At 50.2% G+C, this 15406-nt stretch overlaps 1 protein-coding gene across 2 annotated transcripts; it reads left to right on the top strand.

The window, feature by feature from the left end:
- Nucleotides 1-2739: 2739 nt before the first annotated feature.
- Nucleotides 2740-15126, top strand: LOC115531430 (ATP-dependent RNA helicase DHX8). 2 transcript variants are annotated; one of them, XM_030340694.1, is made up of 22 exons: nucleotides 2740-2920; nucleotides 3363-3448; nucleotides 3546-3618; nucleotides 3796-3887; nucleotides 4108-4211; nucleotides 4653-5138; nucleotides 5456-5600; nucleotides 5815-6021; nucleotides 6472-6559; nucleotides 6664-6761; nucleotides 6985-7132; nucleotides 7396-7577; nucleotides 8423-8803; nucleotides 9048-9258; nucleotides 9711-9892; nucleotides 10287-10427; nucleotides 10790-10945; nucleotides 11235-11372; nucleotides 11688-11816; nucleotides 13160-13356; nucleotides 13741-13920; nucleotides 14299-15126. In XM_030340694.1, exons 1-22 carry the CDS (start codon nucleotides 2758-2760, stop codon nucleotides 14516-14518), a joined length of 3807 nt encoding a protein of 1268 aa, XP_030196554.1. In that variant the 5' UTR covers nucleotides 2740-2757; the 3' UTR covers nucleotides 14519-15126. The 2 variants fall into 2 exon arrangements, with proteins under 2 accessions (XP_030196554.1, XP_030196553.1); XM_030340693.1 differs by having other exon boundaries at nucleotides 4105-4211.
- Nucleotides 15127-15406: the final 280 nt, after the last annotated feature.

Raw genomic sequence — 15406 nt, 5'->3', positions numbered from 1 at the left:
CTACTCCCGCCCCCCCCCCTGGGGGCTCCCTGATGAGAATGTATCAGTCCACAGCCCCAACAGAGAGAAGGTCTCTCCACATGAGAAAGTTCCTGATGCGATCATCACACGAGAAGGTCTCCGTCCGGCGCCCCGACCGAGAAGGTCTCTCCACATGAGAAGGTTCCCGGAGCCAGACCCAGTTCTGGAATCCAGAGCTCAAACCAGAAACAAAACCGCAGAATAAACCTAAGAAAGACCAACTAATTAGAAATAGAAGGTTCAGCTTTTTGATGAATTATGCACCTATATTACAAACTCATGATAATAAATGGGTTCACTCGAGTCCAGGTGGTATGAGAATAGTTATGTTTTGAAAAAAAGATACATAGATATATGCAAACCTACCTGTGCATCTGATGAGAAGTGTGCGTGTGTGTGTCTATCTGTGTGTGTGTGTCTATCTGTATGTATGTATGTGTGTGTGTGTGTGTGTGTGTGTATGTTTGTGTGTGTGTGTGTGTGTGTGTGTGTGTGTGTATCTATATATATGTGTGTCTGTCGATCTATGTGTATGTCTTTGAGAGTGTCTCTATCTGTATGTGTGTGTCAGTAGATGTATGTGTGTGTGTATGCGTATGTCTATGTGTGTGTATGTGCATTTCTATGTGTGTGTGCCAATGTGTGTAGATGTATGTGTGTGTCCATGTGAGTGTGTTTCTATCTCTATCTGTGTGTGTGCCTGTAGATGTACGTGTATGTGTGTGAGTATGTGTGTATATGTATGTGTGTGTAGATGTGTGTGTGTGTGTAGATGTTTGTGTATGTGTGTGTGTGTGTATGTATATGTATGTGTGCGTATGTTTAGATGTATGTGTGTGTGTGTGTGTATATCTGTGTGTGTATATGTATGTGTGTGTGTGTGTGTGTAGATGTATTTGTCTGTGTATGTGTGCGTATGTTTAGATCTATGTGTGTGTGTATATCTGTTTGTGTAGATGTGTGTGTGTGGATGTATGTGTGTGTATGTTTAGATGCATGTGCGTGTGTATATCTGTGTGCGCATGTGTGTGTGTGTAGATGTATGTGTGTGTGTGCATGTGAGCGGCTGATTAATGGTTCTTCCTGTTCTTCCACCCAGCGGGGTGTCACAGGCTGACCCTATAGGCCATCAGACGGCGCTTACAGACGAGCTCCGGTAATTGGGTGACCGAGGTCAAGGCGGGACGGCGTGATGAGTCACCGTGTTCAGCGTCTTCCCTTCCAGCGCGACCCCCCCCCCCCCTGGGGGGCAGTGCTCTGCTCGGGCGTGTGGGTGGGGGCTTGTTGTGGGGACGATGACCTCACAGAGGCAGCTTTGCCGGCAGCCAATCCCCTGCCTGCTCTTCAGAGACAAGCCCCGCCTTGAACCAATCGCCTCCCTGCTCTTCAGAAACAAGCCCTGCCTCGCACCAATCCCCTGCCTGCTCTTCAGGAACGAGCCAGCCCCCCCCCGCCCCTTCATCCTCATATTGCCTCTCTATTCTATAGCTATAGATGAAGTACACGTACGCACACACAGGCATTCACACCTCACACACGTACAGTACATACTCATATAGGCACACACACTATGGCACATGCACACAGACAAACATACACACACACACACACACAGGAATGCACACACACAAACACACACAGGCATACACACCTACACACACACACACACACACACACACACACACACACACACACACACACACACACAGGCCTGCACATATACATATCCCCACATGGCACACGGTGGATCCTCTCCATGCACCATGCTGAGTCGCAGCGGGGTTTTTCCACTCAGCAGTTGGCGATCTTTGCGTCCAGCTGTGCTTTCGGTTTATGTACATGCTACAAATTCAGGCCTAATGAACGCGGAGCGTGTTAGCTCCGACCATGGGCGGCGCGGTGTGAGCGGACAGATGGATGTCTGAGGGGAACTCCGGGCCAACATTAAGGCTTTATGGTCGTGCTTTGTTCACGGCCCAACTGTCTAACAGGTGAGCTGGAGAAAGAGCTCTGATGCATTAAACGGACTCCCAGACCGACAGGGGACTGTAAGGAAGGGCTGGACTCACCAGGAGACTCAATGAAGGATCAATTAATATCTGAAGGCCAGCTGCAGCAAGGCATAACTTCTGAATATGTTTATTTATTTAAATATTGATAACCGTTTGGCAGTGATCTCTTTTTATTCATGGGTCTCAATAAGAAACATTGGAAATTAAGTTGTAAAAAATACCGATTTATGAGGAAGATTTATCATGTCCTTACCAATGTTGATGCAGTGAAGGTCAAAGGGTTGGTTGTGTTTGTTTATAATGGGATAAAGGGAGGCGCGCACAATGTGTGTGTGTGTGTGTGTGTGTGTGTGTGTGTGTGTGTGTGTGTGTGTGTGTGTGTGTGTGTGTGTGTCTGTGTGTGTGTGTGTGTGTATATATATGTATTAGTGTGACGTGTGTGTATTGCTCTAATGAATGGTGAATCTAATTTGTTAGAAAACATTTCTGTCCATCTAGAATAAAATAAACACAGACTACAATTATTTAAATATAAATAAGCCATGATTATTAGCGAAATGATAATCATTTCATTATTTTACCATTAGCGCCACCCTGCGGATCAACGTCACACACACACACACACACACGCACACACGCACACACGCACACACGCACACACAGGTCCCCCACCACGTGGGCTCGGCTCTGACCGTGACACCGGAAGCGGAAGTGCGTTCACAATATGTCTGCTGTGTCGAAGCGCCAGCAGAACAAAAACATTGCGGCGGAGGAGAGGATGGCCGAAGGTGGAGTGGACGAGCTGAAGCAGCTGGAGTACCTCTCTCTGGTGTCAAAGGTCTGCACGGAGCTGGACAACCATCTGGGGATCAGTGACAAGGACCTCGGTAAGGCGCTCCCGTGGTACTTTGGCTCGGCTAGCATTAAGCTAACGGTGCTACTTATGTAGCCGCTAACATGTAGCCGCTAACTCCTCCATGAGATGTAGAACTTATTACTGTTCCAGATTCAGTCCAGGTGTTTCATACTATATCTCCGCTGTAATGTCCCGTGAGTTGCTGCTTTGTGTCAGCTAGCCTCCGAGCTAACAGTGCTACTGTTCCTGGATCCGTCAAAAGTTCCACAGTCATAAGTTCTACTGAATCTGGATCAGTCATGAGTTCTACTGAATCTCTATTCAGTTCAGGTGCTTCACACTCTGCTATAATTTCACTTGTCTCGGGTCTGTTTTCGTGGTTTGTGGTTTTCGGTCTTGCTCCGTCTCTGGTTGAGTCTGCTTTGGTCTCTATGAGTTGAAGAGTAACGAGTTGTGTCGGTTTTTGTTTCCAGCCGAGTTTGTCATCAGTCTTGCTGAGAAGGATCCCTCCTTCGACGGGTTCAAGGCCCTCCTACTGAAGAATGGAGCTGAGTTCACGGTACGTGAGGTTCAGGGCTATGGATGAACAACACGTCATAGGAGAAGGAGAAATGTTCAGTCCAGGAACCAATGCTTGAACTTAAATTTGTTTCCAGGATTCGCTTGTTGGCAACTTACTCCGACTCATCCAGACCATGCGACCCGCCTTCAAGGAGTCTGCAGGCAAAGGTGAGACCATTTTATGATAGAGTTGTTCCCACTTTTGTTTCTGTGTGCACACATTTCTACTGACATGAACCACCTTCCTAACATAAACATGTCCAGGTGGTTCCTCCGTGCCTGAGTCAAGACCTGAGGAAAATACATCCGGTAATCGTGATCTAATGGCTGTTTTCTCTACGTCAGGCTATGAGCCTCCGGCCAAGGAGAGGAACCAGAAGGAGAAGTTGAAGGAGCTGTTTCCTGCACTCTGTAGAGCCAACGAGCCTTCTCCGAAGGCAAGTGACCATCGTCCTTTTGTTTGTTCCAGTATTGCTTAAATTAATTGTATACTTAATATGACTGAATATGATGATGCTGAATCAATAGAGCCTGATATGCTGGCAGGTCTTTTAACCAGGGTCTAACACCATCACTTACACTACGGGTAAGTCTCACATGGGGGAGTCCTCTAAGTGTGAAAACTGACGTATTGTTTACGTCTGACTCCCTCAGAAGGTCGTAGACGAGGACGATGTGAAAGTGGCCGCTGATGCCATGAAGGAGCTGGAGATGTTCATGCCGAGCGTCAGCACCTCGGACTCCAAGAGCAGCCGCAGCAGGTAGGCACTGCGGCGTGTAGAGCAGGTTAGCTGGTAACCAGAAGGTTGCTAGTTCGATCCCCGACTCCTCTTATTGGAGCCGGCAATCGAGGTGTCACGGAGCCAGACGCCTCACCCTAACTGCTCCCGACGAGCTGGCTGCTGTCTTGCTTGGTTGACTCGGCCGTCTGTGTGTGAAGGTGTGCATGAACGGGTGAAAGTTCGGCAATATTATAAAGGGCTTTGAGTGGCCGCTGGTTAGAAAATAATTGTATAAATACAGTCCATTTACCTCCTAAAGTACACGACAGCCATGAACTTTAAAATAAAAAATATGAATCACAATAATGCACAATAGGATTACTAAAAAAAATTGGTATGATTGCGATGGCTTTGCAACGAAGACCGTTGCTTTTTGTTTATTGCTAATGCCGTTGCTTCCGTTGCCGCGGTAACCCGCAGGTCGGACAAGAGGCACAGGAGTCGCAGCAGAAGCCGAGAGCGGGACAGGGACCGCAACCGGGACCGGGACCGCAGGAGGAGGCACCGCTCCAGGTCTGGCTCCCGGGACGGAGATCGCCACAGAGAGCGAGACCGGGACACCAGGGACAGGTCCCGAGACACCAGGGACAGGTCCCGAGACACCAGGGGCAGGTCCAGAGACACCAGGGACAGGTCCAGAGACACCAGGGACAGGTCCCGAGACGACAGGGACAGGACCCGGGGCCGCGACGACAAGGACCGCGGGAAGGGGCGGGAGCGGTCGTCCCGCTGGGCCGAGCGGTCGCCCAGCCCCCGCAGGGAGAAGGAGCCGGAGAAAGAGGCGGACTGGAAGGACAAGCACGTGGACCGCCCGCCCCCCGAGGAGCCCTCGGTTGGGGACATCTACAACGGGAAGATCACCAGCATCATGCAGTTCGGCTGCTTCGTCCAGCTGGAGGGGCTGAGGTCAGTGGGGCCCGACGGCCGGGCCTGGGGGAACGGAGTCTTTTAGGGGGGAGCAGGGTCCTTTATGGGGCCCCGTGCTGCTGAAATACACAAACATACTTTGTGTATGACTATGGAGTAGTCTTTTCTATCGTCTAGCTTTCAGGATTGAAATTTGTCCAGGGTGAAAAAAAAAATATTGTTACCTTTTTTGTATTTTATTGACGTTTTCTGAGCATCCCCCTAGTGCTCCAAGTACCACTAGGGGTACGCGTACCCCCAAGAGAGAACCACTGGTCTAAAGTAACCCCGATATCTCTTGACTGTGTGTACCTCAGGAAGCGCTGGGAGGGTCTGGTCCACATCTCGGAGCTCCGCCGGGAGGGGCGTGTGGCCAACGTGGCGGACGTGGTCACCAAGGGGCAGCGGGTAAAGATCAAGGTGCTGTCCTTCACCGGCTCCAAGACCAGCCTCAGTATGAAGGTACGACCGCGGCCCCCCGCTCAAATGGGCAAAAGGTTTTTAATTCATGATTTGGCTCTCTGGATTTGAATCCTTACAGTAGTATTGTTTACGTGGTAGCGATACTCCCGCTCTCACCGCTACTCTTAGTGGTTCTATCAACAACAAGAAAAACAAGACATTGCTTTATTTTCCTCTCGTGTGAACTTTCTTTTTCCGGGTTTCCCCTCCCCAGGACGTAGACCAGGAGACCGGGGAGGACCTGAACCCCAACAGGAGGAGGAACGTGGGCCCCGACGGCGGGGAGGAGATCACCATGAGGAACCCCGACCGGCCCGCCAACCTGAACCTGGGCCACGTCCCGGAGATGGAGCAGGACGACACCCTGGAGCGCAAGAGGCTCACCAAGATCTCGGACCCCGAGAAGTGGGAGATCAAGCAGGTGGGCCCCGCCGCCGTCGCCCTCCGTCCTGTCTCACTGCAGTGCCTAGTCTCGTTCCCATCATTATCCCCGCTTCAGTCTGGCTGTTGTCAATTTCATGAGCCGTGTTTCCATCAACTTATTTCTACTTGGTTTGAAGTATCGTGTTGGAAAGGCTTGATGGATAAGGAATAATTAAGAAATCTCTATTCTATATTACATCTATACTCTGTTTCGCATAGAAAGTCTTCATGCTCGCGGGTTTTTGCATTTTTCGTATTTAATGTTTAAATTGGAGATGGAAAGACCTTAAACAAATGAGATCTGACCTAGCAGACATTTACCCTCATGACGGATAAGCAGTTTCCCCTGTTGGTCTCCCCCGGGTCATGGGTGGAGGGTTGGTTGGGGTCTTCAACTGAGTCCTGTGTTGAGGGTTGAGGGGCTAACCGGTCGCTGCTTCGTCCTCAGATGATCGCGGCCAACGTCCTCTCAAAGGAAGAGTTTCCGGACTTCGACGACGAGACGGGAATCCTTCCAAAGGTCGATGATGAAGAAGGTGAGGGCTCATCCCATGTGCATTTTAGAACCCTGTTGGCTTATTCCCCCTCACATGTTTGGGCGGCAGCGGCGACTAAAGGGTCTTCCTTTTCCGCTCCTCAGATGAGGACTTGGAGATCGAGCTGGTGGAGGAGGAGCCCCCGTTCCTGCGGGGTCACACCAAGCAGAGTATGGACATGAGCCCCGTGAAGATCGTCAAGGTGAGGCTCGCCGTTTAGCATAAACCTCAGAGGAGGAAGTGCTGTCGCTGCCAGACGCGAGGCATACAGGCCACGGTCAAGCTCAGTGAACGCCCTCACTTTATCATATTTTTGCATACATTTAAAAATAGCTATAGTACGGCGGTCTTCCTTCTTTAAGTCCATGTAAATGGCTGACCCAGGGCCAGCTACAGCTGATCATCCCTCTCGTCCCGTCCTCCAGAATCCGGATGGCTCGCTCTCCCAGGCGGCCATGATGCAGAGCGCCCTGGCCAAGGAGAGGCGGGAGCTGAAGCAGGCCGCACGCGAGGCCGAGATGGACTCCATCCCCATGGGACTCAACAAGCACTGGGTGGACCCGCTGCCAGATGGTACGCTCCCCTCCCTGGTTGTTCAGATGGTACAGCCCCCTCCTCCCCTCCCTGGCGGTATAGATGGGGAAAACCCCCCCCTCCTCCCGGTCTAGATGGTACAGTCTCCTCCCTGGTGGTCGAGATGGTACAGTCCCAGTGATACACACTGATGGATTTCCCTGAATGTTCAGTGTCTCCTCAGCTGACCTTATCTTATCCTTGAGTAAATTCCCTTAAGGTCTGTTGTCATGGTTCCCCCCCCCCCCCCACTCTGTGTTCAGTGGACGGACGGCAGATTGCGGCCAACATGCGTGGCATCGGCATGATGCCCAACGACATCCCGGAGTGGAAGAAGCACGCCTTCGGGGGCAACAAGGCGTCCTACGGAAAGAAGACCGCCATGTCCATCCTGGAGCAGAGGGAAAGCCTGCCCATCTACAAGCTGAAGGAGCAGCTCATCCAGGTGGGTGGAGCGGGAGGTGGAGCAGGGCTCGCATACGCCTTGTGGTCCAGCGAGGAGCCCACGGTGTAGCCGACCATATGGTTCTGTTCCTCAACTTGGTGATTAAGTTTCAGCAGTCAGACGGCTAGTCCATCGCTCAGCTGGATAGGGGGTGATGGGTTGATGGGGGTCTAGAGGGGAAAGACGAGGGAAGTTCGAGATGATCTACTGTACAAAAAGAGCTTTTCGGATGTTCTGTGTTGCTGATAAGTTTTATATCGATCCTATGGATGTTTTGCAGCCATTTCTCCTTTCATTTCTCCTGTGATGAAAGCAGCGACAACTGTAGTATTGTGCTCTTTCCATTTTATAAAAAGGCCTTAATACGATCCCCTGACAAGATTCAGCCAGTGTCCCCACGCTGGTATTGAAAGAATTCAATCACCTTCAATTAAATAATGACAATTTAAAGCCTTAAAAGGCATTGGAAAGTCTTGAATATAATCTGCAACTATCGTAAATGTTTTTTGTGACTGTCGGGGGAGGAAAAATAAGCAACTTGCAACCAATAAATGTCCGGTTTATGTCTTGAATGTGGAATAGATATTTATCGGCCTCTCAGGGGGGGAGAGTGTGGGAGGGCAACAGCTGTGGAGCGCAGCCCTCTGCTGGGAGACAAGCAGCACTGTTGAGAGGAACGACATGTAGACCAATCACAGTACATGTGTATGGCCGTCTTTCACCCACACACGGTTGGGCTGGGGAACCCGTATTACGTGGTGGTCATTATATTCTTCATTGATAAACAACCTCTTTTGTCCACATGAAACGTAAACGTTGTTTAACCGCTACTCTGGTATTTGTAGGCTGTCCACGACAACCAGATCCTGATCGTGATTGGGGAGACGGGGTCCGGGAAGACCACCCAGATCACCCAGTACCTGGCGGAGGCGGGCTACACCACCCGGGGCAAGATCGGCTGCACCCAGCCCCGTCGAGTGGCCGCCATGTCCGTGGCCAAGAGGGTGTCTGAGGAGTACGGTTGCTGTCTGGGCCAGGAGGTGGGCTACACCATCCGCTTCGAGGACTGCACCAGCCCAGAGACGGTCATCAAGTACATGACGGACGGTATGCTGCTGAGAGAGTGTCTGATCGACTCGGAGCTGGGCCAGTACGCCATCATCATGTTGGACGAGGCCCACGAGAGGACCATCCACACAGACGTGCTGTTCGGCCTGCTCAAGAAGGTAGGACTAGGGGGTCAGGGTCCTGGACGGGCCACCCTCTGGGGGCCCTTTGGGGTTCAGGACCAGAGTTAGAATCTGCAAATTAGAATTTGCATAAAAGATTGATACTAATGCGTTATCGTAACAAAAATAGGATTCATGTTGTCCGTGTCCGAAAAACAATATTGCCATGCAAAATATCAACATGCGTTGTCATCCCGACGTCGTTCATTCATAACATACATGCCCCCCCCCCCCATCCCAGACGGTGCAGAAACGCACGGACATGAAGCTCATCGTGACATCGGCCACGCTGGACGCTGTCAAGTTCTCCCAGTACTTCTACGAAGCTCCCATCTTCACCATCCCCGGGAGAACGTACCCCGTGGAGGTCCTGTACACCAAGGAGCCCGAGACGGACTACCTGGACGCAAGCCTCATCACCGTCATGCAGATCCACCTCACAGAGCCCCCAGGTGAGTCCAAGGTCCTAAAGGCTCCAGGTCTGGGTTTGGTTAGGGGTATTAAAGGTTCTCCACCTCACAGAGCCCCCAGATGAGGCCCAGTTCCTCCGCGCTCCAGGTCTTGGGTTAGATGAAGGCTACCAAGGGTTATTCAAGGAAATGTCTTTTATGAGTTTGTTTTCTGGAATATTAACACCTCATAGTATGAAATTGCCCCTATTTTACTACCAGGTGGGATGTTTATTAGCTGTTTGGAATGCTAGCCGTTAGTGACATCACAAGTGGGCCTGTCCACCCAAGTGTATGATGGGTGGTGCAGCCTACAAGCTGGGGTAGTCTAGTCGGTAAACCAGGCCCCTCTCTGGGGAATGTGGGTGTAGTTCACCTCGTGGTAGAATAGGCCGATTCAATCCTAAAACATGGTGTGAGCTGCTGTCTTCATCTCCTCCTCCTCCTCTCGCCAGGGGACGTCCTGGTGTTCCTCACGGGTCAGGAGGAGATCGACACGGCGTGTGAGATCCTGTACGAGAGGATGAAGTCCCTGGGGCCAGACGTCCCCGAGCTCATCATCCTGCCCGTGTACTCGGCCCTGCCCAGCGAGATGCAGACCCGCATCTTCGACCCGGCGCCCCCGGGCAGCAGAAAGGTACACGCTGCCTTTCAGGACTTGGTGTGCATCCCCCTTGAGGAGGAACTGAACCTTCTCATGACCTGGTCAGACCGTGTTAACCCCCCAGGAGGAGGAACTGAACCTTCTCATGACCTGGTCAGACCGTGTTAACCCCCCAGGAGGAGGAACTGAACCTTCTCATGACCTGGTCAGACCGTGTTAACCCCCCTTGAGGAGGAACTGAACCTTCTCATGACCTGGTCAGACCGTGTTAACCCCCCAGGAGGAGGAACTGAACCTTCACATGACCTGGTCAGACCGTGTTAACCCCCCAGGAGGAGGCTCTGAACCTTCTCATGACCTGGTCAGACCGTCTTAACCCCCCATGAGGAGGAACTCAACCTTCATGCTTGTTTCCTGTCCTCCCCAGGTGGTCATCGCCACCAACATCGCAGAGACGTCCCTCACGATCGACGGGATCTACTACGTGGTGGACCCGGGCTTCGTCAAGCAGAAGGTTTATAACTCCAAGACGGGAATCGACCAGCTGGTGGTCACGCCCATCTCCCAGGTACCAGATCCCCGATCTCATCTTCATCTGAGACATCTGAGACAGGAAGAGAAGGGTTATCACTATTTGAGCAATGATTAGCAAGAGATTGACGCTCCATTACTCTGCATCTCTCTCCATTATTTGCATCACTCCGTTACTCTCCATTATTCTGTATCGCGCTCCACTACTCTGTATCACTCTGAATCAGTCTCCCTCACTCTGCATCACTCTCCACTAGTCTGCATCCCGCTCCCATCACTCTGCGTCAATCTCCTATTACTCAGCGTTTCTTAGCATTACTCTGCATGACTCGTCATTACCTGGCATTAGTCTGTGATGCTCCGCATTCCTGTGTCTCATGTAGTTTGGTTGTTCCTCAGGCTCAGGCTAAACAGCGAGCTGGTCGGGCCGGCAGGACGGGTCCAGGAAAGACCTACAGACTGTACACTGAGAGGGCCTACAGAGACGAGATGTTGACCACCAACGTTCCTGAGATCCAAAGAACTAACTTGGCCAGCACTGTGCTGTCCCTCAAGGTCAGCCCCCAGCCCTCCTTATGGTTAAGAAAACCTAACAAACCAATATAATACAAACATGACACAATTGCAACAAGGTTAGAAGATTTTATTAGGATTATGAACACCGAGATGGAGTTTTATTTGGTTTACGGTCATCATGAAAAAGGTTCTTAAGTGTATTTCTGAGCATCCAAGAAAAACATCAAGCTTTCGTGTTTGTTCTTCATGACCATGGACCGACATGGCGTAAAGAAAGAGTTCCATCTCCTGTGTCTTCACCATAAGAATCTTCCTGTCCCTTCCTCAGGCCATGGGCATCAACGACCTGCTGTCCTTCGACTTCATGGACGCCCCGCCCATGGAGACCCTGATCACAGCCATGGAGCAGCTCTACACCCTGGGGGCCCTGGACGATGAGGGCCTGCTCACCAGGCTAGGCAGAAGGGTGAGTTACCCCATCACACCCTGACACACGCTGGAGGTACTGGATGCTCCCCAGTTTCCATGACACCAAGGCTTGTATACCAAGTCATTTAAAGAATGGATCATCCATTCTGTGCTCTGAGCAGCTCCATTAAGAAGCCTTCACTTCACTCATAGTGGTAGAGGCTGCAGTGAGAGTTTATAGACCGTTATTTACTTCTATACACCTCTGCCATTGCTGTTATTATTACTATTACACAAATTAATCTGATGTGGTGTCATGGGGACGTGACTAATACAACTTTCTTGTATCTCTTCCTCCTGCCCTCTCCTCCAGATGGCTGAGTTCCCTCTGGAGCCCATGCTTTGTAAGATGCTCATCATGTCCGTCCACCTCGGCTGCAGTGAGGAGATGCTCACCATCGTCTCCATGCTGTCCGTCCAGAACGTCTTCTACAGACCCAAGGTGGGCCTACCCACAATGCATCCTGCTCTCATTTGATATGATGAAGTTTATTTTCGTGTCATGCCACACAAGTGGCCCATCCCACACAGGATTACAAGACACCGACATAACTACACGAAGAGTGTAGTACATACACAATCACAAGACACTATTCAATACAGTACATTCGGCAGAGAAACGGCGGTTTTGAAACGTGCCACTCTTACGGTTTTCTCGTTGAAAGAATGTGTGGTTTGGGTCTCTAGGGTTGAGAGTCGAGGGTGGCTGAGCGCTGGAAGACCGATGCTTCATTAGGGATGGGAATCGAGAACCTGTTCTTGTTCAGAACCGGTGCCGAGTCAACCAATTCCTTGGAATCATTAGCAAGCCCTGCTTAACGATTCCGCTTATCGGTTCCGGTCGCGGCAAATGCGTCATGACGTCACACACACGCTGCTTTGTTTTGGTTCAGAACGCAGCAAACATGGCGCTGCCGAGGAAGAAGCGCATTGTGCGTTCATACCAAACGCGACAGGGTGACAAGATCCCATACAAAGTGAACGTATAGACGCGTATCGGGGGAATTTTTTCGCGAGAGAAAACCGGCGACAAGTTTTGATTTGTCGCGCCACACTTTCGCCGTGCACAGGCGAGCGCGTTCACGAGGATTTGTGCCGCGACAGATTCGCTCGAGTTGAATTATTTTAACTTTGACGCAAATTTCGCGTGATGACAGCCAATCAGCGTTCCACAGCGTGACAACTGAGTAACATGTGTTACGTAACAGCCAATCAGCGTTCAACCGTCAAACTCGGTGCATTCCGGGCGGGGTGAACTGCAGCATGGAGGACAAAGTGAATGTTGCCGTTTGCGACTCCCGGAGCTCTATATATAATAGTATATAATTGTGTATATATAATATCACGGCCAACAGCTCGGTGCGCCTCCGGATGGCCTTAGCGCGGGGAGCTCTCATAGGGATTGGGCTTCTCTGGGTTTGTTTATCGGCGTTGCTATGGTTTCCGGTCTTGTGTGTTCCAACGGTTTATTAGGTAGGCCCATCTAATAAATCTGTGTAATCAATACTTTTTTAGTTTTATGGCACATAATGATGGCATTTGGGCTTAAAAATAAAAAAAATTTAGTCTACTGGCCAGATTTGAAAATGTAAAATTTCCTAATGCTAGACACACTTCTGATCAGATATTAAAGAGATTTAATACAAACAAACACATTTTTACTTATTTTCTCACCCAATGAGAATCGATAAGGAATCGGATCGATAAGCAGAATCGGAATCGTGAAATTCTTATCAATTCCCATCCCGATGCTTCATCATCTATTACTCTCGGTGTGTATCACAGGACAAGCAGGCCCTGGCGGACCAGAAGAAGGCCAAGTTCCACCAGCCGGAGGGGGACCACCTCACGCTGCTGGCCGTCTACAACTCCTGGAAGAACAACAAGTTCTCCAACCCCTGGTGCTACGAGAACTTCATCCAGGCGCGCTCGCTGCGCCGCGGCCAGGACATCCGCAAGCAGATGCTGGGGATCATGGACAGGTACAAGCCCCCCCACCATCCTCATCCCCCTGCATCCTCAAGCCACTGCTGCAACCTAAACCCCCCCCCCCCCCCCCCCCCCTCCCTCTCTTCCTGCCTTCCTCATCACTCCCTGCCTATGTGTTCCAAACTCTTGGACTGATGAGTTTTAAATTGCACTTGGCAAGTTGTTTTTCCCCGTCTGCAGTAGTATGGAATATGGAGGAAGATGAAGTGTTCCTACGCTGCAGTTCTTAGATCATAAATCACGCTGGGACTGGTGTTTATAAAGGTTTTATGTATCCCGGGCCGTGTTGTCCTTGGATATGTGCGTAATGGGGCTAATGCCTCAGGACTAATTGGTCTCTCCTAATGTCCGTCGTCACGGCAACTTGTCTTCGTCAGGCACAAGCTGGACGTGGTCTCCTGTGGGAAGGCCACGGTGCGCGTGCAGAAGGCAATCTGCAGTGGCTTCTTCAGGAACGCCGCCAAGAAGGACCCCCAGGAGGGCTACCGGACCCTCATCGACCAGCAGGTGGTCTACATCCACCCCTCCAGTGCCTTGTTCAACCGACAACCAGAGTGGTACGTATCGCCTTCCTACCGCGCCGCTCGCTTTCAAACTTTGCGTAGGAACGCTTTGGTCCTCCGGTGGCCAGAACCAAGCGTTACGTAGAAACCCTTTTGGTCCTGCTGTTGCCAGAACCAAACGTAACGTAGGAGTCCTTTGGTTCTGCTGGGGTCAGAACCTGAACTATGTCGTTCTTCTAACCCTCCTAGCAGGAGGGATCTCCCATGTTCGTACCCTGGGTTTGGAGAGGTTTCCCTCCTAAGTTGTCCAGTGAGGTCCTAGAGCTAGACAAATACAAATGACTTTGTATGAGCTCTTCTTCTTCGCCATGGGAAACATCAAAAGAGAGAAATGGATGTTTTAAGTGTGTTTCTGCTGGTTCCTCCTCGCAGGGTGGTGTATCACGAGCTGGTGCTGACCACCAAGGAGTACATGAGGGAGGTGACCACCATCGACCCGCGCTGGCTGGTGGAGTTCTCCCCCGCCTTCTTCAAGGTGTCGGACCCCACGCGCCTCAGCAAGCAGAAGAAGCAGCAGCGCCTGGAGCCTCTCTACAATCGCTACGAGGAGCCCAACGCCTGGAGGATTTCCAGGGCCTTCAGAAGGCGCTGAGGAGCCCAATACCTGGAAGATCTCCAGGAATTCAGGAGGTCTGAGGAGTCAAACAGGGGCACCCATTGTTTTGTAGACCGTTATGATCTCAGAAGGACTCTTTTTGGAATGGCTTTGTGGGTCAGGTCGGCCAGGGTCCTTGGTTCCGGTCTTCACCCCCCGAGACTTACTCTGAACACCGTGATCTAGTCTTTATAGTCGGTCACCCAAGATTAACCACCGTGGTGCAATGTGTCAACGTTGTGTTCTTCATTCCTAAATTTGTCTGAAGAAAATGAAAGTACACTAAACATAAATGTAACCGTTGATGCTTTCGCATTACTGTGACATGCTGTTGAACCAGCAACCATGCTGTTATTCTAAGACAAAGGCTTTAGGGTTGAGGAAACGTTGACATATTAATGTTGATTGCCGAACTGGTTGGTTAACTGTATATTCTAGTCCGGTCACGTCATTGGTAGGGAATGGATTCCGAACTTGAATTATTATGGGATCTGGTATTATTCATTAAGAATAGGACAAAAAGTACATCATAACATCTCCATTGCCTGCTACACCCTTGTGAATTATTTTAAATATTTCTCATTAAAACATTTTTTTAATAAACATATTGTTCCTCATCTTTTGTACATGAATTACCATATCATCTTAATTATACAAAATCGAGACCATAACCTACCAACATTGGGAGTTATCAATGTAAAAAAAAAAAGACAACTCTTGCTCCTACGTCAATGGTACCAAAATCTTGTTAATAAAGGTTGCCAACGACAACCATTGTCTGGATGTAAATCCAACAAATGCAAAAATAATAATTGTATTAAAAAAATATATATATATTATATTTGCTACACTGCTATATCATTTTATGATTTTATTCACCGCAGC

The sequence above is a fragment of the Gadus morhua genome, chromosome 18 (assembly GCF_902167405.1).
Source record: "Gadus morhua chromosome 18, gadMor3.0, whole genome shotgun sequence".
NCBI lineage: Eukaryota > Metazoa > Chordata > Actinopteri > Gadiformes > Gadidae > Gadus > Gadus morhua.
The sequence above is the reverse complement of the archived record's forward strand: the minus strand, read 5'-3'. Positions and strand labels throughout refer to the sequence as shown.